Below are 27,758 nucleotides of genomic sequence, written 5' to 3'. Positions count from 1 at the left end.
AAGTCACCATGGCTATGGGCTTGGGTCAAGTGCATTAACCAGTGAGAAACTACGTCTTATAAACATAGCTGATTTAAGAAAAAGCTAACAAAAAAGCTGTTGGAGTTTGTTTTAGACTGTTATGTTGCTTTTAGATTGCTTATTGTTTTATTATATGTATCTGATTTTAACCTTGTATTGACTGTTGATACCCACTCAGAGCCCATTTGGAAAAGGGCGGGCTATAAATTGAAAATAATAAATAATAATAATAAATAATGCCCCAAAACACAGCAGACTTCAGCCAGATATCCTAACTACTGAACTAAACCAATTCTTACTAACATAAGTTATAGAGAAGCAAACCATAACCCACAAATGTACTTCGGAGTACTCTCTCAAAAGTTTATATGATTCTACAGAACTTCATCAGAGTATACAGCTTGTGGACAGCGGCCATTATGCCACAATACAGCATAAGGGAAAATATATAAATTGATGGTCATAAACATCTGGCATGCAGTCCATCAGCAGCTGCACTCTGCAGACTGTTCCCTTGGTATGCAGTACTCTATAGAAAAAAACATTTGAATTTGGACCCAATGTAGAGACCCAAGGTTTATACCTGCAAAAAATGCCCCCCATACCAGTTTTAACAGGCATGCAGAGAGAGCTACAAATAGCCTTTTTGTGTAAGGTGGCCAATCAAGGATAAGGCATGTGCACAATATGTGAAAAATGGGGAAACTGGCTGCTTGGGGCAAAGTGAAGACTCCACAGACTCTTGAAATCTCAAGGATAAACCAATAGGCCACTATTATGCTCCAACACAATGCTTTATTGTATGGTTGCAAAGTTTAGAGTCCAGCCTCAAGCAGAAAATCAGGTGTTGTCAAAAAAGCTCCAGCTTTCATTTAAAAAAAAAAAGAGTTTGGAGAAAAGTTTGGTTAAATAATGAAGCCATCAGCCGCTAATAAGTTCTAGCTATGGGCTTCCTAACAATTATGAGTAAAAACATAATTGCCTCACAAACATACCTATCTCTTACTATAGACTTAACCTACAGTTCACCAATATCTTTAGTAGGATAAATTAATATAAAATATATCATCTAGCATGAATAGCAATATCTCAAGCAGTTCCCTTTCTGCTTTTCTGACAGGCATTTGTGTCCAAAATCAAATAAGTTAAATAATCAATGAAATTGCACCACTATAAATCACAGATTTATTCCATGTATGGTTAAAATGCAAACATGTTATCCTTTGAAATAAACTAGAGACTCTCCTATGAGCAACAGAAATAAAGTATCTCCTGAAGCAGAAAAAAACCAGTAACGGGTCAAGTAAATCTTCAGGGGAAATGGCTTGGAAAGACTAGACAAATACAGCTACTGCATCATCTGTTTAGAGGAACAATCCATTATAACCCTGGCACTGAGCATGATACAGGAAAACCCGGCCATGCAGTTTCTGATAACTGAAATCAAAGGGAACACCAAGTTATTAAAAATACCATCAGTGACACTGAAACTGGACGTATGGATTTTTTGCATTCTGTCAGAGATTAAGGGGAGCTAAGCAACACAGACAATAAAGGAACAGATAAGCATTACAGACAGATCTGTAACTAGACACTGGGAAATAGCAGCACTGAGACCCAAGGCAGACTAAATGCATGGAACTCTTAGGATGCAAATCTAGTAAGCAACCAAAAAGGTTATTCTAAAATCCATTGCTTGTGCAGGGGGAGGAGCTATCACACTAACAGGCAGGATTGTGGACATCCCATACACACCTACATTCATGCCATAAAAACAGCAAGTGTGTCTGACTTCCTGAAAATCACAACTTTCATTAAAAGCAAGTCAACAGACCAAACAATTAAGGCAGTTTTAACCATATGATTAGGAAATCAGAGGGATGGATACTTTTGTGTCCCACAAAATTCCCAATCCTTTCTCTTGTCTAGACATCTTTGCAGATCTGACCCTAGTAACACACTTCTTGCTTTCAAGCATGAAAAATATTCTGATAAGCATGATGGCACGATTCCCAAACAGCAGACAGCACATGAAAGAGAGAGGGTAAGCAAAGTTTATGGGAAGAAGAATGATCTGGCACAAAGATCCATAACATTAGATCCAGTTCAGCTGAGAAATATGAAACCTGCTTATGTTTCCCTTTTTTAAAAATTCCAGTTTTCAAGGTATATATGAATATTTCTGTGACAGACAGAAAGCTAACCTGCCCTGAAGAGAAAAAACAGCCACTCAGCTGAGCCTATGGGAGTGCAGCAGGAGAATTTCTGCCTGATAGGAGACAGCAGTGAGAGCTCAAGTCTGACTCAGAAAAGAGCAGACAAAGTTAAGGATAGCTCTCCTTGGCACTGTGGCAGAGTGGTTTAGCTCTACCTCTGAGAGAGACTAGAGTACCTGATTGTTAGGTCTCTCTCTGGTAATGAGTAGACCTTGCATCATTAATCTGACTCTTGGGAAAGGGCAGGCTGGTGTGGGTAGAATTCTCTTTGTGTGAGGGGATCCAAGCTCATGACTAGTGAATAAAAGCCTGTTTGTGCATGAAAGCTTTACAGAAAATTCAAACCACTCTCTGAAGCCATAATTAGTTTAAATATATGTGTCTCAGCTGGGTTTCTCCTTTGTCTACTTGGGGACCTGTGCTGTTCATCTGTTCTTTGAAACCAACATGAAAATAAATAAATAAATCTTTTGTGTTGCTTATATATAATTCTTGCCTCGTTGACCTCCATATTCTACTTATGCACCACAAAACTTATCTCACAGCAGCAAACTCAAGGCCTTCACCCTTGGTACCTTTAGGATACCTGAAAACTGATGGGAAAGTTTACAGTTTAAAACAAACCTCGTTCCCCCCAAATCATAGAAGACTGTGTGTGGGTCACCTCAGTTGATACCAAATGCCTGCTACAGTTTTCTTTTATATATATAGATTCAGCATATCCACATGGCAGATGAGGGAGCTATTTGATTAACAGTCAAAAGGAAAACACCACAATGCCATGAAACATGGTACCTTTTTATTCTTAGCAATATTTTCCATTTTCCAAGTTATGTGCAAGTATGTGAAATTCCTGACCATAATCCTAGAAAAGAAATAATTTCAACTGGCTCATACACTTTTAACACCTCACTTGGATACCTACACATGTAGACTGCCTGCACTAGAAACCATGGTTTATGGTGATGGAAAGTGACATGAAATGTTACTCTGGTAACAAGAGAGCTGCTAAAGTGCTTCTCTTTAACACATTACTAAACATTACAGGAAAGCCAAGGCTACACAGTAGAACTCAAACTGTGGCTCCTGCCCACACCAGATTTGCATCTTTCAGAAACTAAGCAATACAGAGAAGTCAGTTGGGATCATGATTCAAGGCATCTTCCATTCACTACACTAGAGGCAATCCTCATTTGCTCATGCACACATGCAAGCTATCAGTTGACACAGCTGTCAAAATGTGCTGTATATTTCCTCAATGAATTCACCTTTATTCGTAGTACTTGATGTGATATTACAAGCCATGAAAACATTTTGTAGTCATAGAGCAATTTCCTTTCCTTCATGTTTTCCCAGACATATTCTCTTCCACTCTGTGAAAGTACTGAGCAAGCTTCAAAAGCCTATGTTATCCATGTGTCTTTTTCAATATAATCCTGTTTTGGATATCTACCTTCTGTAATCATTCTACAATGCATTATGGCAATGTACACAAACATATTTCTAAGGACAGGATAAGGTGCTTGGGTTTTTTCCCGTGACAAGTCTTATGCAATCAGCAACACTTATGTGCTTCTCTTTATTACATATGCACACCTCTGAGAAAACCTTTTAATATCTATTGCCCCTCCCTTCCCAGTTTGCACCCCATCCTTGAAAGCAACTTAATCATTCACATGCAATTATCAACACTTATCCATATCCTCACTTTGTGTAAATGTTGTAAACAACCTCTGATATCAGGTATGTCTCACAGAATTGTTCTTAATATAACAAACATACACAATGTACAATAACATAATAAATGACAATGATTTCAGGCCACACAATAAGTGTTGTATCAGATATATTAATTATTTTCAGATTAAAATCTACACACACAAATTGTGTCTTTCAATCTACCCTTTTCCTATTCAAAATCACCAGAATTAAATCTAACCAAATTTTACAATTTAGTATTTTTTATGTGTTAAACAAAACAAAAGGTGGCAATTTCTAGTTATACGGGACAAACAGTCTTTGAAGAGAAAAAAAGGGAGTCCATTTGGCACATTAGATGATGCAATATTATCAAATACCCCATCTGGCACCCATTAGGCATCCTGTCATTGGACTGCACTGATAGGCTCTTTTCAAAACTACGTCAGTGCTCAATTGGTCAACTATGCTTGTGCATGGCTTATTAAGCAACTAGAAAATAGGCTATGTTGCTTATAAGCCATGGGATATGAGATGCATACAGGAGTAGAAGAATCTCCAATCATCCAGATTACAGTATATGCTGGAAGGGGGGGAAGCTGCAATGTCACAGCTGGATGTGACTAGAGACCTAGGGAGGTATTTAGTAAAATGAATCCAGATGGTTAGGGGGGAAAGGCATCAGCTAATCTGAATTTCTCAAGCCTTTTTCATTAGCATAATATAAAAATAAAATTCATATATGCTCATCTGCTAACCTCAGCACTAGCCCAAATCAAAGCATCTTGTTTATGACTGTCATCGATACAGCAGAGGTTTTTTTAATGCCAAAATACTTTGACAGGTGAACTCCTTGGCATCCTTCAGGCCTCTAGTGCACAGTAGATCCCTCATAAAATACCCATCAGGAATCTATCCAAGTCAGTGCCTCCCAGAATAAAATTATTTCATTCCTGGATCTTTCCTAGGGATCCAATTCTTTAATATCATCCACTTGTAATAAACTTTTCCCTTAACTTTCAACCTGCTAAATCATTACTATCCAATTTATTTTGTACTTATTTAAAAAATTGCCCAAACAGTTCCAACCCCATTCTAGTCTATTAACCCCTAAATAAGTAGGTATTCCTGAAAAGTTGTAAACTTGCTGCAGTCAAGCAGATTATATTTGCTATATAGGTAACATTAAGAACTAGCCTCACACTGAACTAAACACAAACAAGGACTATCTGTTCACTAGATCAGGCACAGTAAACTTACTGCTAAGCTGCAACATCCTTCAACGGCAAAGAGTATTTTCTTACCCTGCAGGTTTAATTAAAAGCAAGCATAGGCCTCAAATTTTGTTCTTAAAGGCCTCTGATCTTCATATCCACCCACACTCAATCTCACTTTCCCCCCAAATGTAAATTGGAACCAAGCAAGTATTTTGAATCCACCAAAGAGAGCCTGCAGTCTGACTGTTGGTACATTAAAAGTGGGTGTAGCCACCAGCCAGGCTTTATTTTCCAACAGACACCAAACTTCTAAGGATTGATATGTGCTAGATATCAATACTTTCGTAATTAATCCAGAGAATCCAAAGATACAAGTGAAAACTTTTGCAGATCTCCCAATTACCTTACAATATCAAGAGTCCTTCAACACTCTAGATCAGCTGGATGGATCTCAGAAAGGTCTGTATCTCATGTCTGCTGGAAAACTATGGTCTCCTCACCCCTTGACTCCAGTCTGCCAATGTACTGATCTACCAAATTAGAGCTTACCAACACTGGTTAATATGCATTTTGACACCTAGCCTCTGGCGGGAGAAGCTCAATTAGCATTTCCAAGGAGCTCAGGTTGGGTTGTAAAGTCATTCAATCAATCAATTAATCAACATTTTATTTATATCCCGTCCTCCCCGCCGAAGCAGGCTCAGGGCGGCTAAGTCACTGACTTTGAAGCTCAGAGGGGAAATCACACATAGCCTTTATCACCCCATTCATGCCTTTGAAGCCCCAAGTCCTGTGTTGGTTGCCCGGTGGGGGCTTAGTCCCAGGCGGGAAAATCCAAGGGGGGCTGCAGCCCCCCAGCCCCCACGTAGTTTATGCCTATGTCTATAAATCCTGATCACTGCACATGAAATAATGTGCAAACAACTGGAAAAAGACAACTGTAGCAATGTGTTAGGGGTGCAATTCTGCTCACAGTTACAGATTTCAATTGAATTCAAATGGCCTAATCACATGCAGGATTGCAGCCTTGGTTGTTGATGGGAATACAAGATAACAGTGGCATAGTTTAAGGGTCATGAAGGGCATGAAGTAAATTTTTGGCCATGCTCCCTCCCCTCCTTTCCTCAATGAGAAATGAATGCTTCTTGATTTCAGCAGTCTTGAATCAAACTCCAGTTGCTGTGACATCCAACTGCAGATGCCTACATAAAGTAGAATTTGTTTCTTGTACACAAGCCAGATTTCTAAACCACAGTTTAATTCTAGCCCAGAGAATACTTCAAGATTTGCATATGTCACTGAACATCACTAACATGGGACAATATGTAAGATAACTAGGTCCAGTCAGTTTATGCAACCATTAACACCTTGAACTGTGTTAGTAAACTAAATGGCAGCCACTGCAGCTGATGTAGATGTTTTATACTCTCGTCATGCTGTTAGCATAAATATGGGAGCTGCTATATTTTACATTAGATACAGTTTCTGAACAATCTTAAGGGCTGCCCCATAGACTGCACCCTATATTACTCAATTCTCCCATTTAAAAATAAAGAATTGTTGCTCTGTCCTTGTTCTATAGAACCAGGCAGAGCCAGAGCACCAAATGACAATGAGAAAAAGCATTTATGACTAACACTGTGCCTCTAAAAATAGACAGCTTCAAGGAGTACTCAAGGCTATGGACTTCAGTTTTTTTAAAGGCAGCAAAGACACCAGCAGAACAACAAAAATCTGATTCAGCTCCTGTGGGCCATCTACAGTTATAAGGTCCATTTGGTGTATATCCAGCTTCACTCTCATCCACTCCAAAATCTTGTCCCCAGTTCAAAACAAGACTATCCTTTTCCCCAGATCAGATGAAAATGTAACAGAGACTTGAGTGTTATCAGGATACTAACTGCTTTACACTTCAAAATCTTATCTTTAATCTTTACACTCCAAAATCTTCTTCTAGTAGCTTCATCAAGGTAGAAGAGGGGAGTGAACAGAGCTTTATGAAATCCCACAAGAAAGTGCACAAGCATTTAAAAAAAAGTCAATGGAATAACCAGAGCCAGTATCACCTTGTCTCACCAACATCATTTAACATAAGGTTATTATATTATAATAATTGTTTAATTTCAACAGTAAAAACAGGGCAGGAGGCTTTGCATGAGGGCAACAGCATGTTTGGAATATACATCCCATCTGCTGGCTACTGAAAGACACATCCAGGAAGGCATATGCAGCCTCTTTTCATGTATTTTCAAGCTTTCCTTTGCAAACCACACATTAATCAAACTACCGTATGACTGAATGTATCCCTTGGTCATCTGCTATGTGAATCTGCTCCTTTCATACCAGCTAACTCTCTAGCCTTGATGACAAATTAACTGGATGCTGGTAACCCTATGACTTATTCCACTCTTCTTGAAAAAAAATGACATGAATATTTACCATCTAATGTAACTGATACTAAATTCCACTCTATACAAGTAAATTCCATTCACAACCACATAGATTTTTAAAAATCAAACTTAACATGACAGGAGTAATTGTGTCTATTTATTCAAGTGTTGTACCTATTCAAGTCCAAATTAGGGCTGGTGTGTGTAATTTTTTAAACTGAAGATGTCAGGAGATCTAAAGACTCTTCTCCCCACCTTGCCTTACTGTGAACTATTTTAAGCACATTTCTGCCTAGCTCAGTTCACTTTGGCTGCTTACAGACTGCCACTTTGGGCCAACTTCCAAAGTGGTAGCAAATTTTTGAGCCGAACACCAGTTGCCTCTTCACCGTCTGGAAGCAGAAGGGTGCAAGCTGCCCCAAACCAGAAAAAAACCAAATCGAGCGACAGCGTCCACGCCCGCATCGCCTTGTGGACAGGATGGGGACAGCTTGCGGGTGAGCATGTGTAGGCTCTGGGACCGCTCTTTTTGAGCTATCCCAATTTGGAATGCCTCCAATCCGCCCCACATTGCTCGTCTATTATCAGTACAGGATCAAAACCTGCTGGGAGAAAAGTTCTCCAAGCAACATAGCACAGCAAAATAAGATGTGGGAGGATATAGGTACCCTTAATTGTGCAATTGTTTCCATATAAAATGCAGGCACCCTATTTCCTCTTTACAGGAGAATGGGGCAAGTACATTGTCTCATTTGGCCCTAAGTTCCTAACACTGTCATAAGCAGCTATTGTGGCACAATCACAAGCTTCAGGATGGCATTTACCTCACATTTACCTTGCACCTTCCCATTTAACTTGCATATGCTGACCTTTGTGTTACAATTTACCACCCAAGTTTAAATTGTGTGGGGAGGGCAAAGAAGTAAGAAGCCATTAAAACATTATTATCATCTGTTAAATGTTTGCGTGTAACACTACTTCCTTAGAAAGACTTGGACAAGCTAACAGAGTGTTTCAGGTCTCCTTGAGTCAGCTTTCAAGTCTCAGTCAAGTGAAGCATCCAGCCCTGTTGTGCATATCAGTGACCACAACAAAGTTTGTGGGGTTTCCCACATTTGACTGAAATAGATTTAAATTAAAGCTATTCATCAGTGAATGGAAAAGAGAGGAAATATAAAAGTGCAGTAACTTAAGACAAGTCAGGCCTAGCTAGTAGCGCTGGGCAATTTTTTTCACCATCATCAAACAAGCCTGATGACTGTAAACAGTATAACCTCCATTCAAACCCTTTTCCCTCTCTTGTTATACTTGTGAGTTTTCTTTTTCCTCTGCTTGGGTATATCTGCTATTATTTGTGGAAATAGTCCACAAATTATGTGCCAGTTATATCTTCCATTACAGAACACAGGAAATAGCCCTCAAATTATGTACTAGTTCTTTCCTGAAAACACCTTAAAGTAGTATAAAAAATATTAAAAGCCTACATACTACTCAGCTTTATTTGTTTCTGTTTGGGGAGACAGAAGCAAGCTTAGCCACATGACTGAACTGATGCCAGTAGTTCGTGATATAGCAAATACTCATAAGTTCCACTACCGTTAGGGTTCAAATGAACACGGATGCTTACCATCTCAATTACAACAGCGGGGAGAATGCAGTTGTCCCCATCTAAATCCTGCTTCTGTCAGCTAGAGCCTATCACAGCTAGCAGCAGAAATGGACTTCTCTGCTTGCCAAGACAGAAAGTACTGATCAGCAGAGATCTGTTTCCTACAGTGTACCATAAAGCAGTGATTCTCAAATTGGGTTCTCAGGCCTAGAATGGGATATACACATAGCAATGACAACATAACTGTGGGGCAATGAGAAGGAAATTCTGACAATAAGGAGAAGAGTCCTGAGGCAGCACACAGTCTATTTGCTTAGCAAAATAGAGTCAATTCTGAACCACAGAAGCAACTAGCAAGAAAGCACAGATCCTGAAGTATAGCAGTGTTTGTCCCCTGTGACTATAACTACATCTAACCTATACTAGAAGAAAAAGAGGGATACTTTACAATAACAGAACATAAATTATTCCAAAATAGTATGCTGGGAATTACAACAGCCTCAACTGTACAACTGGAGAGAGCTGAAACCAAGAGGCTTTGCAGCCAGACCAGCAGAAAGAACTAGGATAGGACTGGGAGATATAAAGTGAGGCGTTTTAATACTCCAGACAACTTTATTCTTACTTTGAACCTTACAGTTCTAAGTTGACAGCTACCACTCGCTGAAAGGGCAAGACACCCTACGGATCTCATTAGATGGCAGACACTTGATATCAGATGGTCCATCTCTCTCTCTCCTTCCCTCAGCCACTATGCTGCTGGGATTTGCATGCCCCCCCCCATTTTACACAGCAGGACAGGGAATGGAACACAGCTAATGGTAGAGTGTAAGATGAGTCCAATGAGCAACCTATGTTTTTTGCAGATTTATCTTTTTTATTTCATTAAAAGGCTTATATTCCCTTCTCTCCATAGGAAGACATGTGTGATGGTTTCCACAACTACAGATTAAAATAACCTAAAACAACACTTCAAAAGAGAAACTGACACATTATATTGGAAAAAACTTTATAAAGGGATATACATGAAAAAAGATACTGTGGCATGTATATAGCATATGAGAAAGTTTAGAGGAACCTGGATAACCTCCAATCTCACTGAAGTTGAGCCTACGTTTAAATAAAGCTAGCTGTTTCTGGGTTGCCCTGTACACCAAACATGTTCACAAGTTACAGTAAACACATAAGAACATAAGAGAAGCCATGTTGGATCAGGCCAATGGTCCATCCAGTCCAAAACTCTGTGTCACACAGTGGCCACAAAACAAAACAAAAACGCAGGTGACATCAGGAGGTCCATCAGTGAAGCCAGGACACTAGAAGCCCTCACACTTTTGCCCCTCCCAAACACACTAGAAGCCCTTGCACTGTTTCCCCTCCCAAACATCAAGAATACAGAGTAACACTTGTCCCAGACAGAGAGTTCCAACAATATGCTGTGGCTAATAGCCACTGATGGACCTCTGCTCCACATGTTTATCCAATCCCCTCTTGAAGCTTGCTATGCTTGTAGCTGCCACCACCTCCTGTGACAGTGAATTCCATGTGTTAATCACCCTTTGGGTGAAGAAGTACTTCCTTTTATCCATTCTAACATGACTGCTCAGCAATTTCATTGAATGCCTATGAGTTCTCGTATTGTGAGAAACTACTTCTTTCTCTGCCTTCTCTATCCCATGCATAATCTTGTAAACCTCTATCATGTCATCCCACAGTTGATGTTTCTCCAAGCTAAAGAGCCTCAAGTGTTTTAACCTTTCTTCATAGGAAAATTGTTCCAACCCTTTAATCATTCCAACCCTTTTCTGGACTTTTTCCAATGCTATACTATCTTTTTTTGAGGTGCAGTGACCAGAACTGTACACAGTATTCTGAATGAGTCTGCAGCATCGATTTATACAGGGGCATTATGATACTGTTTTCAATTCCCTTCCTAATAATTCCCAGCATAGCATTGGCCTTTTTTATTGCAGTCGCACACTGTCTCGACATTTTCAGTGAGTTATCTACCATGACCCCAAGATCTCTCTCTTGGTCAGTCTCTGCCAGTTCACACCCCATCAACATGTATTTATAGTTAGGATTTTTGGCCCCCATGTGCATTAACTTGCAATTGGCCACATTGAACCTCATTTGCCGTGTTGATGCCCGCTCACAGAGCCTCAATAGATCCCTTTGGAGTGCCTCACAATCCTCTCTGGTTCTCACCTCCCTGAACAATTTAGCTACCTCACTGTTTACTACCCACTCCTAATCATTAATGATCATGTTAAAAAGTATCGGACCAATACTGAGCCCTGCGGCACCCCACTGCTTACCACCCTCCACGGAGAAAATTGCCCATTTGTACTCACTCTGTTTCCTATTAATTAGCCAGTTTTTGATCCACAAGAGGACTTGTTTTTTTACTCCATGACTCTTGAGCTTACTTATGAGCCTTTGATGAGGAACTTTATCAACTTTATCAAAAGCTTTCTGGAAGTCAAGGTAAACAACATCTATTGGGTCCCCTTTGTCCACATGTTTGTTTACCCCCTCAAAGGACTCTAACAGGTTAGTGAGACAAGATCTTCTCTTACAGAACCCATGCTGAGTCTTCCTCAACAATTTTTGTTCATCAATGTGTCTACTAATTCTCTCTTTAATAACGGTCCCCACTAACTTTCCCAGTATTGAAGTCAGACTGACTGGCCTGTAATTTCCCAGATCTCCTCTGGAACCCTTTTTAAAGATGGGGGTGACATTAGCTACCTTCCAGTCCTCAGAAATGGAGGCAGGTTTTAATGAAAGATTACATATTTTTGTCAGGAGATTCACAATTTCACCTTTGAGTTCTTTCAGAACTCTTGGATGTATGCCATCTGGGCCCGGTGACTTATCAGTTTTTAAATTGTCTATCAGTCGTAGAACCTCCTCTCTCATGTACATTCTGTGTACAGTGTACACTTTATTTTTATATGTGCATTGAGTAATTCTCATGTTACATTCAACACATGTACTGCTGAACATGTTACAATCCTCACATTTATCCAGGTACTGTTTTCTGGTTTCAAATGCAAAGTAAATGCACACTGGCTATTTCTTACAAACAGATGTACACAGATTCATGCAGGATGTACATGTGTTCCCTATAACATCTGAATAGGGCTCTATCATAAAGTGTGTCCGGTTATGCATACATGCAGAGGTGCTGATGCATATAAAGAAATCAACATCTTTAAGGGCAGCAGTTTCTGCAGTTAGGGGAAATGTATCCATATAGCCCAATTGCAAATCACATAGTGAATACTCTACAATTGTGCAGGTAAGTTAAAAGACTCTGCTCACAAATCTCTACTTGCTCACTAGACTTGTAATGACATCCAAAACTTTGTTGAGTAGTTAAAAAATTACATCAAAAAAGGAGCTTACTTGGGAATTCACAGTAAAACTAGATAAGAATGGAGATCTGAATAATCAAGGTTTAGACATTTATTAATTTGGCATATTTCTATACCACCCCTTCAGAGTCCTTCCTACTCAAGGTAGCTTACAAATAAAACTACATCACATGCCATTAGAACCAAGTCACTGGACTTAAGCAGCATAAGAATTATCCCTAAAACAGAAGCAGACCATTAACAAGATAAGATAAAATTCCTAATTAAAAGCCTGGATAAAAACATGTGTTTTGGAATGGCAGCTAAGAAAAAATGTAGGTACCAGGCAATCCTCAAAGGGAGGGCATTCCAAAGGTACCACCACATAAAATGCCCTATCTCTAGTTGCCACCTACCTAACCTCTAAAAACAGGGCACAGAGAGTGGACTGGCAGATGCAGATCTGAACTTGAAGGCTAAATTGTATGGGAGTAGACAGTTCTTCCAGACACTCCTTGAGGATCTGATATAGTTGCATCCAGAGGTCATTTTGTAGAAAAAGAGGTGCTGGAGCCCATTAGCATAACTTATTTGAATATGCCACACACCTCTGACATTAGAGGAAGGTGTACTAAATTATATCAGCTCATGCTTGTCATAATAAAACCTTACTGCCATAATACTTTTAAAATTACTTTCTTCTATGTGGCCATATAGCAGACTTTGGGCGATGGTGGAAGACAGAAGGACCTGGCATGCTTTGGCCCATGGGGTTGCAAAGAGTCAGACTCGACTGTGCAACTGAACAGCAACAAAATGTGGCCACAGTGGTATGATGAAGATTTCCATCTGTCCACTTTGTATGTTTGGGTTATTTCCCCATTTGTGTGGGAAGGGGGGAGGGGGGATTAGAAAGTTTGTCAGATCTTAAGAGTTCAGCAAAATTCTCACAGGGGGGGATTGAACAATGGAGCCCAGAAGCAAGTATTTGGGGGGTGGGAGAGAGAACAAAAGATCACAATAAAATTTAGAGGTTTTGGAGCTCCGCTCCTGTGAGTTCCTGCCCAAAATGAGGCCTGGTTCCATTAAGTTCCATATAGAGTATGGCCTCAATAATGGGGATCCAGCATAGTTAATGCTATACAGTTAAAGCAGAATATCACTCACACACTATCTTTATAGTGGATCTTGTTTTAATACAATACTCATTGTTTTAATTAATTAATTAATTAATTCAGAAATTAATTCCACTTAATTCAGAAGAAAATGTAAAAACCTTACTGATCTTACACTTGCTTTTAAGCAGTAGGGAGCAGGTTCTCAATCTGTTACCATGGCCATCTGGTTAATCAGCAAATTACAGAGAACTGTACTGTCACAGAATGGCAACAGGGGTCAAAAACTCAATGCAACTGTATCATCTTAGGAGAGGGCTTTTGTTTTCCTTAGATTTAAATTGAACAACAAATGCTGGATTACAAAAAAGAAACAATTTTTAAAGGCCAAATCATGGGGGGAAATGGTCAGTGACACATGGTCAAGGAAATAACATAGAACAATTGAGATACTTTACATGATAAACTTACTTTACACAATAAACCTACACACTTTTTGCAGGGCAACTTCAAGGATTGTAAGATGATATAACAACTTTTTGAAGAATACAGTATTGTTACACCTTCCACAACACTGCTAAGCATCATCAAATTGTCTGTGAAACTATTAACAAAATGAATCTAGTTACAATCAATTGTACTAGAAAATTATAATGTAAAAGGATAAGAACCCTTCTAATTTTAAAAAAAAACTTGGCTGACAATATCCCAAAGGTATACCACTGTGCTTCATTACTGTGACAATTTGTTTTAAGGTGCATTTTATTAGCCTGAGGGTAAATATCCTCATCCTCCAAAACAATACATAATACTGGTTTTTTCATCCTGAAGACTGCATCTACATTCTACTGAGCAATCACTTATCCAGAAAAGTAAATACATTTTTTTACAGTTACCAAAAATGTAAGTGCTACTTTGGCCTTAATATTATTGAAAACTAAGATGTATAGATAAAACTCTTAATTCAAATACTATACCATCGGTAGGGTTTTTTTTTTTAATTATTTGGCATTTTCAAACTTCCTTCAGCAAGTTTATATTTTTAGAAGGTATTTCACTCCAAGCGCTTGGTAAGTGAATTAAATGCCTGCCTATAAAAGATAATGGTCAAAAACATCTGATATTGTGCAGCGTAAGAAAACACAAGCTAACTTTATCCTATAGAAAAAGCTTCAGAAAACAAACAGAAAAATCTTTAACCTCTCACAGCACCCAACCACTTGAGCAATGAATCCCTTTTTACAATGTGATCATGTTAGCTGAAGTTGCTGTGCTGCAGTAAAAAAACAAAAAAGTTCTCGCTTGAGTGCCTACTAATGAACAAAGGTCAACTTTATCTCAAAGGTCAAATGGCTGGTGGCAAAGGTTATGACCCTAACAACTTAAATGGTGACCCTGCCACGTGCCTAGTATATTGCAGATTCTGATACAGATCATCTGGTAAAGGACTGGTCATAAATTTACTTCAGTATTATACTCCCACAAAGAATACTGTTGGCCACAATAGTTTTCAACTTGTCATTTGATACACAGACAGAGAACCGAAAAGGAAAAAGTGACCCAAAGTTAAGGGCAGCATTCTGCAGCTCCCTTTTAACTGGAAACTACAAATCAAGGCTAATGTTTTTACTTCAGTACATTTGGTTCACCTCTCGTAACCACAAATGCTGATTTTCCTAAAGATTCATTCAAATATGGCAGGTCACACCTATTGCCAAATTTTATATCCCTGCTTTCATGCGGTTTCCTTAGAAGAATAACTTGTTTTAAAGGATCGACCTACTTTGGAAGAAACAAGTTGTCTTGCAGATGACTCTGGGAACAATCCTAAGCAAGTTTACTCAGAAATAAGTCCCATTTTATTCAGTGAGGCTTAGTCCCAGGAAGGTATTCTTAAAATTGCAGCTAATGTCTGCTTTAAAAGGGGGTTGGCTCCGACTAAGTAATTGTTATATTTGCGGGAGGAAAGGGACATCCTGCTGCACAAATCATTGAGAAGTAAAGTGTCTTGGAACAAATCACAACATAATAGCACTGCGGGTGAAAGGCCACAATGGTTTTGGCACATCTCTGGAAGCACATTTTGGAGTCTGAACCTTCTGCCGTAGCTGGCAACTTCTCAAAATGTTAATGTAGACAAAAACACTGCTTTCTTTTCACAGGTCTTTGGGTTATTGCAAATGCTCTTCACCTCAGCTATATACAAGTTGCCCAATCTATCTATTATTTATACTGGCAAGATCCCAACCATAAATAACAGGATGATGAATCTCTTAAAGCAAATCAAGAATATATGAAGACAATGAGCCCTTAAGACATTCTTTTGTAACTCTCTTGTTGCGCATACAGAGTAAGCTGCCATTACTGCAGCTCTGCAAGAACCAATCCCTATCAACTTGGCTAACATGCAGGTGTGACAAAGAATGATGGGATACATTAGGACCAAAAAAAAAAAAAATCCCTACAATCATCCCACCACCAATGAAGGTGCCCTGATCAATGAATGATGTTTTTATATCCAAACAATAGCTACACACATAGTGCTATTGCCATATTTCCATAATAAAAAGAGCTTTTCAAAAAATATGATACATATACATTGACATACAAGAATTAGAATGCATAAAACAAATTTATCTAGCTTGTCTCCTAAAAAGACCTACAAATATGCATATAAAAAGGGTATCAAAATATAATCCAGTTAAAAGTTAGCTTTTTAAGAATTTAAGATATTCTGAAGTTTAATCAGGTTCTCGTTAGTAGTGTCATTATTCCCCAGTATCCAGTAACAGCCTAAACAAAAATATTGTTTTTTAAAAAAAAATGAAATAAAATGGGCACATCTGATTACATCAGGCCAATCTACAATGATTGTTTTCTTCAGTTGCTTTGCATCTCATTGCTTTTCCAACCACACTGTTGCACACTTTATTAGATTAATGATTTTATAATCAATGAGCTGTTCTAGTTTTAGGTAAAGGACTGCTTGCTACAATACTGGTTCAATGATACTTTGAGTATGATTACTTTCAGTTCAATAAATAGATTATTAGAAATATAACAACATAAAAGTCACAATCTGAGTCAACAGGTGTACAAAAATAGTCTGCAACATGACTGAACTTGAAATTCATATATTAAATCTGTAATTGATTTGCCACATTTTCAAAGCAGCATTCAATACACCTATGCAGTCTCAAAGAGAAGCTTAAAATGCAGTTGGAACTACAGTCTATTGTAGTACTGTACTTGATTAATAAAACACAGCACAACTTAAAAACAGCCTCTATATCACAGTGTCTCCCAAACAAATTTCATATTTACCAGTACTTTTAGACACATTCAGAGGAGGTACACACTGTAACTTTCTGCATCACGTACAATTTTAAAGTAAAAGCCCACCAGCCTATCTGGTAAAACAGATAAACATTTCGAAGCTTCTAATACCAATAATATTATTAAACGACAAGATAAACAACCAATAATGAATTCTGTTATTTTGCATTAGATCATCCAATAGCTGACACTACACTTACTGCCTAAAATGCTAGTTCATAAATACAGCTTCATAAGTTTAGCAACATGAGTACTATTAAGTGTATTAAATTTTCTTTCACTCTTCAGTCCTATTCAAACTAAAATATCAGCATGACTAAATTCCAGTAAGACCATTAAGTTGCTTTGAAAGGTCACACTATTACCAATATTAGGCCTAATGGTTCAGAAGCTATAAATTTGCCTAAAATAACCATGTACATGCACACAAAAAATAAACAAATTGCATTGTTTTGCTCAATAATAGTTTTTATCTGTTCTCAGATACATTGATATTTATGGGTACAGTACAGTGTATTACAGTAGCAAACTCATTCCATTTTCACAGATACCACAGACTAGTCGTTTAATAACCATACTCTCACTACAGGTGACAATTACCAGAAAACTCCTTTTGATTTTTCTGCTTACATTAGACAGGCATTTCTTTTGACCTTGTCTGTTAAAATCAATAGTTTGCGTATTTGTGAGTACTTTTACATTCTTGCTTAGTCGTTTTAGCTCTAGCCAAGTTTTGGATGCCCATCTGTTTTATGTGTTGGGCTTATATGAGTATTTCCATTCATTTATTTCATGAGTGGCCAAATTTGAATACATTTAGGAAAATAATATAAGAAAGTCTAAGTATCCTGATTCCTCTGACCATTTTTTGCCCAGGCTCCCAAATAGTTTGTAAATTACCTATTAAAAATCCAGTCTTCAAGCTGATGTTCAGCATATCTGAAAATGGTTTGCATGTGCAGCACACTGGGTTACAGTGTAAAGAAAACATTCTTCAGTGATCAGCATCCTACAATGCTACAGAATATGCTCTGTCCTCTATCAGTTGTACTGTAAAACACTAACACAACTATGCTGCTCAGCCACATTGATGTGACTCATAATCTTAGTCAAGTTCAAGGACAACATTGACTGGCCTAACCATCACATGATTGACTTCACAAATCCAATAAATTATGCCAAGTTTCAGAAATTTGGAAAAAAGCACTTACCTGCTGCATGCACAAAGTATGCCAAATATAAATCGAGTTCCTTAACAGAAACCCCTATATGATGTGGCTGTACGCACAGCCCTGGGTTTGAGCACTGTGGGGACTTTACAAGGCGTTCGCCATCAGTACTTTCAAGCGGAATACCTTTAAATAAAATCACCATAACAAGGTCCAACCTCCAGACCTTATCTGCCTGGCGTAAGCAGTCAATTCTTCTCATCTTGCCTTTCTGGTCTGGATTGGAAAGGACACAACATGGAGGTTTTTTCCCTGTGACAGTTAGAACAAAATCCTCCCGGTACTCGGGCCTGATATCCTTCCGTAACTTTGCCAGAAGCCTGGATGCCCATTTTTGCTTGACCTCGGGTTTTTCGCTTAGCAATTCATCCTTCACAGCTCTCTCTTCCTCTTTTGACATGCGTTTCTCATGTTTTTTGAAGTATTTTCGTTTTCGAGCTTGTAAATTGAACCATGTATATGCAAATGCTCGGACATGGGGGAGAAGTGCTTCAATGAAAGGATGAAATTCATCCTGGAAGAAATTGAAATGAAAAATTATATACAGAACAGTTGGCATCATGAAGATCTATTTGCTTCCTTAATGTGTCACATAACTTACAGGCAGGCAACAAAAAGTCATTAGAGGTTAAGACTAAATCACGGTAGTTCCTACTCTGAGTAAAAACATGAGCATTTATATTCTCACTGCACACTCTTTTTTAAAAAAGGAGGTAGACTAAAGATATTCAAGAACCTACTTTTTAAATATATACTAGGCCTTATTCTGAAATCACAAAACAAAATAAACCATAAAGCACAGGAAACATCTCAGCACACTACTCATAATCACAATTACTCAAAAAAAACCCCATCCTTTTAAAATCCTTGAGAGTGCCTTGGAAGTAAATGTAGTTAGGATCAAGATGTTATGCTGTTAGCTTTAAATTGCTGACTTCACAATAAATCCATTAAGTCAATAGGAAAACTCCAGAATCAGTGATCTAAGGGCTGCAAAAAGATTGTGGTGACCTTAATCCAACTGAAAAGAAGAGGACTCTTTATGGCTTAGATGACCCCGGTGCAAATGGTATGGTCAGCATGTACCTGCCAGCTAGCTACATTCAAACATTTGGATGCCAACCAGTATTGATATGTGAACGCTTGATGTACAATAAAAACTCGCCCGAAGATATATGTGCAAGAAGCTATATTTTAGCAGAATAATCTGATAGGTATTATGATAGCTGATTAGTGTGATCATATCAGTGTGCAGATTTCTAAAATGAAATATAGCCTAAAATTACAAATATGGATTTTTTTTTACCTTTGTCTATAAAATAAATATTGTATACTGTGAATTGACAATGATATACTACAGTACTCTTTCATTTAAATAAAAAAGGGGGGTGAATCCTGGAAAGTTCATAAGTAGATCATATATGAAAAAATATTTTAAATCTACATTTGCTACGAGTTTTAAAAATGAGATTTCTGAGGTAGTCCCATTATTCTTGCTGAAAACGCTACCTGACTTTATACATAATATTTTTTTTAAAACATAGAAACAAAATTTCAAAATTTCTCCCATGCCAATAAATATATTGCACAAAACAGAGTAACTTTTAGATAAAGAAAGGCATTCACTTAGCAAATCCTCCTACAGAAGCCACACAAGTCATACTATAATACTTGTGCATATTATTAATATGCATATGATTTCTACTAAATATGTATAGAGATATTCATGCAATTTAAATATTTGATCCTTCAAGCATGCGCCTGTGAAAGGTTACTGTTTCTTTCACTGAGCTGATTTGGCTTTGTAAGAGCTTTGTAAGATCACTGCCAGCACTCATTTTTTTTATATATTGGGAGGGGAAAACACAGCTTCTCTGCAATGCCTAAGTGATCATTCTCATGTACTAAAGATATTACCAACTTCTTTTCTAGTTTTCCTATACTTCTCGGTTTATGACATGTATACATTTTTTCAAAGTAGCTTTCTTATTTAGCATGTCTTTGAAGCTAGGTTTTTTGCTCAGGCAAATAATGGGTAAAGAAAAAACATACCAACTATACTACCTGAAAAGCTTACAATACGGAACCCTTGTTTGAAGTGTGCTGTGATCTATAAATGGTTAACTGCTGTATATAGTACCTCAGATATAACACACAAAGGATGATGTATATTTCTATGGAAAGAATTCTTAGAAACGACAGAAAAAGAGGATGACTATAGCGATAATGGAAGAAATAGATGTCAAAATGACTGTTCAGATGGTGTTAACATATAAATAAATATTTGGGCAAAATGGCACTTTTCCTTACTCCTCCCTTTAAAAAGAAAACCACATTTTTTTACATTTCAAAGCAGCACAAAATAAATATTATAATAATGGCAGTTTAAATGGATAATTACGAGAACAGGATGACAAAAGACAGGAGTCTGGAAACCACATTTACAAAAAAGAAAACAAACTCTGAAGCCTGCTACAACACATTTTGAAGTCTTTTCCATATGCACACACAATATCGAAGAGTACAAAAGGGATCTTTTGGAATGCTCATCTGCTGTGACACATGAAATAGTCCCTAAATTTATCCATTCTAAAGTAACTATTTAAATTCTGGTCTTATGGTGAAAACTTTTAATTTTCAAGAACTTTATCGCTATCCTTCCATGTTTACTACCTTTTTGCATCCACTTTCAAATTGTACAACCACTGCTCTATATTCTAAACTGTGGACCATCCAGTTGTTTGAAAAAGGAGGGAAGATGGTTAAAATATCCATCTGAAAGCCTCAAAAGCCACTGAACGGCCTTACAGTGATGATACAGTTAAGCGGTTGATCATTGTTAATATAAGGGCTGCTAATCAAATGGAATCTCAAAATGAAATATGAAAGGATAATTATTCCACTTAAAAAACCTCACAACTAACTGACAAGTACATTAGGATTGGGGAGGGGGGAGAGAATCAACCCTATCATTATGAAGATATTCAAAAACAAACACAAGACTAGATACCCACCTCTGAGAGAAATGGCTGATTTATATTTTGTGCTACAGTGCTATTTGAACCAAAGTTCTTGAATCAACAAGGTTTTCCAAGAGTATTTAAGAATGTTCAGGTACAACCACTGATCAACCTATAAAAACAGCTACTACAAAACAGAAAATATGTGGATTCCTTTCCCTATGATAAGATTGAACAAAAAGTTCTCCAAAAGTTTGATCGAAGATCTATACCCTTAAAATTAAAAATTGCTTTAACTATCACAGCCTTTACATATGCACCTTACAGCATTTATGGAAAGGAAAAAAAACAAAAGTGAATGTATACACCTTTCTGCAGCTCATATGCATTGTGCTCCAAATAGAATTTGTCACAACAGTGTGGCTAAATTTTGGATCACAAAACAGAAACATAATTTATTCCCAAATGTCTGGGAATAAAAAAAGTTACAAAATATGATTTGAATGGGCTTCTTTCTTTTAATAAAAACATACTATGTTTCTGTAATCTTTGGAAACAATAGATTCAAGTTCATGTACTTCAAAGTTAGCCAGCTATGTAAAATCTCATAGTATTAAGATTTCTGTGAATCTTAGCTTTATGTGTATTTCCTGTCCATCTAATATGAGCTGACACTCTAAAGTTCAAACAGTATTTAATAGACTGCAAGTAGGTAAATCACATGTATGGGGACAGTAAGTAAATAATGCCTTAACATGTACTTTCTGCTATGCTTCCAGTTCCATCAACTGAAACGACAGTTCTTTATTGTTGTGTTTTATGTCACACTGGACAAATTTAAAGAAGGCATGAATTCTGAAATGTTAATAAAAACTATTTAACTCTTTATCGGTGTTCATAGATTGACTATATATAAACCAGATCTGGTGTCTTGAAAAGTTGTGAAAAGACACCTTTTAAAATCCTTTAAAAAGCAGTTGCAAACGTGCAAAGAGGTGACTAAGCTCTTTGTAACATAATGGTTCTATTATAGCTATAGTGGATATAAAAAAAGGAAAATATAACTGAACTCTTTGTAATATACAATAAGGCCTACTACAAATCACAGTATCAAAACACAGAGCCCAACAGTGGGGCAGAAGCAGAAATGGCTGAGGTACAGATACAAACATTCTTTGCTACCATAGGTAGCAGAAAACAGATCTTGACTTAGGTTCTTTGTAAGTGAGCAAAACTTTTCACTAGAGTTCATCTTGAAACCCACCAATTTCATGGCATTCCAAAATATAGACTAGAGGCATCTTCTATTGACAATCAGCTACTAAGATTAGTAGCATGGTCAAGATGCATTCTGTGGAAATTTGGTTTGCTATAACCACAAATGTATTCCTTAAAGGTGAGAGCGGTTGTCTTGGACAGCTACTAACTTCCAAAAGTTATCTGTACCTAACTTCTGACATTCTTACAATGTCCTGTTTAATCCCCCTTCCATAAATATTCAAATACAATGAAAAACTCATACAAAGGCAGGAAATAATCCGGGGGTCTGTGTCCCAAAGTGTTTCCTCCTCAAACCATCACATCCTGCATAACTGAAGGTGTGTAATTGCAAGTCCCTGCCAGTCAGAAGTACTGAAGTGGGAAGGGCAGAACTTCGAGTTCAATAGAAACTTTCAACCGTCATTGTTAAGCAGCAAAACGCTCACCAAAATTAAGGAGTTATTGAAAATAAGTATGTGTGTGTGTGTGTCTGTGTGTGTGTGTGTGTGTTTAAGAAACTAGATCTAGAACACACGCACACACAATTCAGGGCATGCTTTATGTTCAATCGTGTAAAGAAATACGGAGAGGGGGGTGGGGGAGAGATTATCTGAAAAACTGGCGCTGTAAGAGTTTTCTGCGGGCGGAGGGCTGCCAACGCAATGAGAGTAGTGGAGGGTAGAAAAGAAAAGTTGCCCGAACTCCTGGGCGCAGAAGCAGCAGTTTCCCAGGACCGGCTGCATGTGCAGTTCAGGCGGCAGGCACATAACTCTTGAGAATCAGGGGAATGCAACCAGAGAAGGGGGAACTGGGGAGGCGGGGAGAGAGGGAGAAATCACATTTGAAATTATTTTCAGCCCACGAGGAACTTAGCTGCGCTGCAAACAAAAGGGATCGAGCAACTTTCTGTGTTTTTTTTTTAAACCCTCCTTCCCCCGCCCTCCGCTTTCTCCAGGCAGGACGTGCAAACCCAACTTCCCAAAGGAAACAACCCTAGGCAAACGTGACACCCGAGCAAGTGACAAGGAGCGTTCAACGTAGCCAAGAAGACAGATCTGGGTTGGGATTGCCCTTCGGAGCCTACTAGGCTAGAGTTAGGTAGAGGTGTGACGGCTGCAGTGCACTGCGAGGATCCCGAGCTGTGTTGTGCCCGAGAGTAACGGAAAAGAGGGTAATGCAGGAGGCTGCAGTAGTAGCAGCAGCGCAATGTGGATTACTTAAAGCTCTAGTTATCCATCAAAGCCCGGTGCAATGTATAGAAAGGGAAGATCTAGGCATAGGTGCAATGCATCTCAATAGCTCTACTTCTCCACCTGGGATTCAAATACAAAAGCTCAAGCCTTACAAACCTAATGCTGCTAACAAAAAAAGTGTGAGAGGAGTTTACGGAGGTGAAGCAATGCAGCGCTACGATGGGGGGGCGGGGGAGAGGGGTGGAGAGAACGCATGCAGCACTCAGTTACTTAATACCATACTTTAAAAAAAAACCCACAAACAAACAGAAAGAACCTAACTATATATTGTGGTGTTGTTCCGTTTCTATGCATTCAACACCTCGGAAGCAAAAGCAGTGAGTATTGATTTCAGATGACCAAGCATGTAATGGGTTGCGACTGCTAAACACGTGCAGAGCGTCCTAAACACATACGCATACACATACATTGCATTTCAGCACGACTCCACTATCTCCCCCCTTTCCCCAACATAACACCCACACCAATATTAATTAAAGCCTTAATAACTAGACGCCATTAGCCATGTGTCTATACAAATGGCCGTGCGAAAGCAGAAATGTAACCTAATGGGAAAGAAAGTTACTTTCCGCAAGCGGGATTCCACCCTCCCGCTCTTTACCCCCACCCCCATCGCAAAGCACACACAACCCCAGCAATCCCCTCACCGAAATGAATCCAAAGAGCTTCTTACCTGGGTAAGACAGAGAGGAGAATACATGATTGCTGTGGGGGGTTTTGTGGCTTGGAGGTGTGTGAGTGAGAGGGAGAGAGAGAAAGAGAGGGAGGGAGGGAGAGAGGGAGAGAGAGAGAGAAGACAGAGAGAGAAAAAAGAAAGAGGGGGGAGAATCGAGCCTGCTTCTTGCTTTCACATTTCCAACTCTACTAAACTGCAGCCAGCGCTGATCAGCTCCATGAGCTGAACTTTAACCCCGCCTAGAGTTTCCCTACACTACACACTATACATGTCTACTGTACCCAGGCGTTAAAGGCATAGCGCACACTTCCCCCGCTTCCAGCTGCAGCAGCAGCAAGCCCGGGGCTCCAGCTTCCCCGGGAACCTGCCAGCGTGCCTCTTGCTTCTGCTCCGCTCTGCACCGCTCCACCAGAAGCAGCAGCAGCAACTCGCTCGCTGCCTTGCCCGGGGGAGGGGGGCTGCAGTGCTACTGCTCGGCCAGCCCTCCCAATCCCCGATCCCTGCCTGCTCTCAGTGCATTACTGGGTAACGCAGTCAGGAGCCGTTTGCATGCAGGGCTCCGGAGCGGCTATAGGCTATACAGGATGTGCTTAAGCAAACAAAACTACTTTTCCACATTTCAGACTCCCGCTCTCCCTCCCCCACCGGCTCCCCTCCCCCACCAGCTCCCCCCCCCCGCCGCTTTTTCCCAAAGACCTTCAAGGAGATCGCCTTAAAGAGTTTTGGCTACACTTCCATTATTAATCGCACACAAAAATATTAATCGCACGCAAAAAGAAGCTTTCCAAACAATAACAGTAGAAACATCCAAAAAAGTATATAGATTGCAGCTCCAGTTATAGACCACGAAAGACACTCCGGGCCTTTGTTTGTTTTGTTTTGCTTTGCTTTATAGGCACAATTGTGCAGACTGCCCGAGAATTCATTATACATTATTCAACTCTTAAATTCATTATTTTCCACACACACCCCCACCAGGAAGCCTGTTCCTAACCGCTCAGATTCCCCTCCCCTTTTCCATATTATTTTATCTAAGTACTAAATTAAATGCTTTCATCTCCTGAAATAAAACTATACAATGTAGATATACAACTTCTTTTTATGCTCTGGGATGGCCTTTTCATAGTTTTACTCTTTACAGAAGCATGATTCACAGGAGTCGAAGATACTTGTTCAGACCCCTCCATCTATCTTAAACACTCAGTATATGTAGGCAAGGATGCTTATTTTACTAAAAATGCACTTCTTTATGGCTGTGTTACAACCCTCAAGCAATTAAAAGTGCTCTAACTTAGAAATGAGTCTCCTGTCCTTTATTTATCTTATAATGCATTGTTTTGGCACAAGAAAAGGTTTGGTTTTTGGGGTTTGGAAAGTTGCCAGTCAGTCAACTTTTTCTTAGATTTTCTCTCTAAATTGCCTAAGAGGACAGTCTTCTCTGGTTTTCCTTCAGTTTCCCAATAAGATGTACAGCCTTCAAGGCACATCCTCAACCATTCATAACACACACACACACCCCTGAAGAGGAAGAAAATACCACAAGACATACCACACACACATTGCATGCAAATCTTCTGGGGAATAGAAGAAGATGATATTGGATTTATATCCCGCCCTCCACTCCGAAGAGTCTCAGAGCAGCTCACAATTTCATTTACCTTCCTCCCCCACAACAGACACCCTGTGAAGTGGGTGGGGCTGGAGAGGGCTCTCACAGCAGCTGCCCTTTCAAGGCTATGGCTGACCCAAGGCCATGCTAGCAGGTGCAAGTGGAGGAGTGGGGAATCAAACCTGGTTCTCACAGATAAGAGTCCCTGCACTTAACCACTACACCAAGATGTAGGTGTTCCAGAATCAAGAATGTAAGGAGGCAGTTAAAAGCATTGTGAAGATTTCTTAAAGGAAACAGCTATTCATCACAGGAGGCCTCAGAAGCTATGTAATCTTTAGCACTATACTCTGGAGGGTCTTCCCTTTTCCCAATAGTGTCTTGCTAACATTGTAGAACAAAGTTTGAGTCCAGGCCAGGGCATATTCTGAAATAAAACTTGGTTCGTCTTAATGGTGCCACTGGACTCAACTTTGTTCTGTTGCTTCAAACCAACATGGCCACCCATCTGAGTCTCACCAACATTGTGTCATTTATGGATTGCAAATTACATCAGTGCAAAAAAGCTGACTTTTCATTGAGCCCTTTATCTTAAAAAATCAGAAGAGTTGCCTAGTACCTGTCGATGACATAATTACATGGAAATACATCCAACTAAACATTGCCTGGGATCACCCAGCTTTCCTCGACATACGTTTCTGGCTGACAGTCTCACAAAAAAAATGCTCATTTTAAAATACATAGCTCCTTATTTATTACTTTCCACTTGTTTCCTAACCACTCCTTTTGGTCTTCTAGTTCTAACCCCAGTTATCCCCTTCACTGCTGTGTATTCCATTTTGAAACACAGGGCCTATTCCTCACATTGCTGGGCACAGTGGCCACAGTGCATGTGGCTGCTCCCAGGGCAGCCAGCCATGACATTTGCTGCTATGTACAAGGCTTGGCATGTATCTAAAACCACAAATACTCAAAAAGTGGCATTTGTGGTGAGATGCTGAAAGTGGAAATCTGCACATCATCCTAGAGACTGCACAAGGATGGCCTTGAGAATTCCAATACTGCCCTGTCTAATGATTGTTGGTGTAAATGTTATTTTACTGTACCAATATGTAGGTAGAACACCAGGAACTTCTTTTTTAAATACGTGTAAAACAAAACCAGTTAACGTTTTCTTCTGTGAAACATTCCGTTTTGATGGTAAAAACCCACCACCACACATACATTCTGTCAGGTGAAGATTTTCTTCATACGTTGAAGTCGAGGAGGGATTCGCCAGTGAGGGAGGATCGAGCCCTTGGCTGTGCTCTTTCTGCTGGCAGTCAGCATTGCTCTACGATTTCCAGCTCTTTGTGGTTAGCAATATTATCTTAAGTAACTTTTGGCGCCCTTCGTAAGACTTTTGGACGCGGGATGATTGTTTGCGCCCTCTAGGCAGACTTTGCATCCAAGTTCAGCACCGAGCCGCTTACATCCGCTGACTCCTCGCCTCCCCCTCTCCCTCCAGCAAAACCTAAGCTAAGGGAGGGGAGGCGCTTTCTGCTGCTGCTCTGCTACAACACACACGCGCGCACACTCCTCTTTGTAGGCAGAGAAAATCGCGAAGGGAGAAAGCCTGAACGGAATAAAAACTGAAATCATAACTCCTTTTGCCCCACGTAAGCAGAAAGTTTGCTTCAAAGCACAGGAAAATGTTTCCACAGGAAGATTCCAGCACAGCGGATGGAAGTCTGCAAGTACATTCTTCGTCCTGAGTGTATAAGATGTTATAAAAAAGCCTGGGGGGGGGGGAGGGAGAAATACACTTAAA

The 27,758-nt window shown here is 39.2% G+C and overlaps 1 protein-coding gene across 7 annotated transcripts in view; it reads right to left on the bottom strand.

Moving 5' to 3' along the window:
* The window catches only part of NFIA (nuclear factor I A), a 933,690-nt gene that overhangs the window by 616,935 nt on the left and 288,997 nt on the right, over positions 1–27,758 (bottom strand). For 3 of the 7 annotated variants that reach the window (XM_060231906.1, XM_060231903.1, XM_060231904.1), the window contains exon 2: positions 18,173–18,704. In XM_060231906.1, the coding sequence (XP_060087889.1) occupies positions 18,173–18,704 (532 nt within the window). Of the gene's footprint in view, positions 1–18,172; positions 18,705–24,336; positions 24,897–27,758 lie in introns of those variants that run through there. The other 4 variants (XM_060231909.1, XM_060231908.1, XM_060231907.1 and 1 more) reach the window with 4 other exon arrangements.

This window comes from Heteronotia binoei, chromosome 2, assembly GCF_032191835.1.
Source record: "Heteronotia binoei isolate CCM8104 ecotype False Entrance Well chromosome 2, APGP_CSIRO_Hbin_v1, whole genome shotgun sequence".
Taxonomy (NCBI): Eukaryota; Metazoa; Chordata; class Lepidosauria; order Squamata; family Gekkonidae; genus Heteronotia; species Heteronotia binoei.
This window is presented reverse-complemented; position numbering and strand designations above follow the sequence as displayed.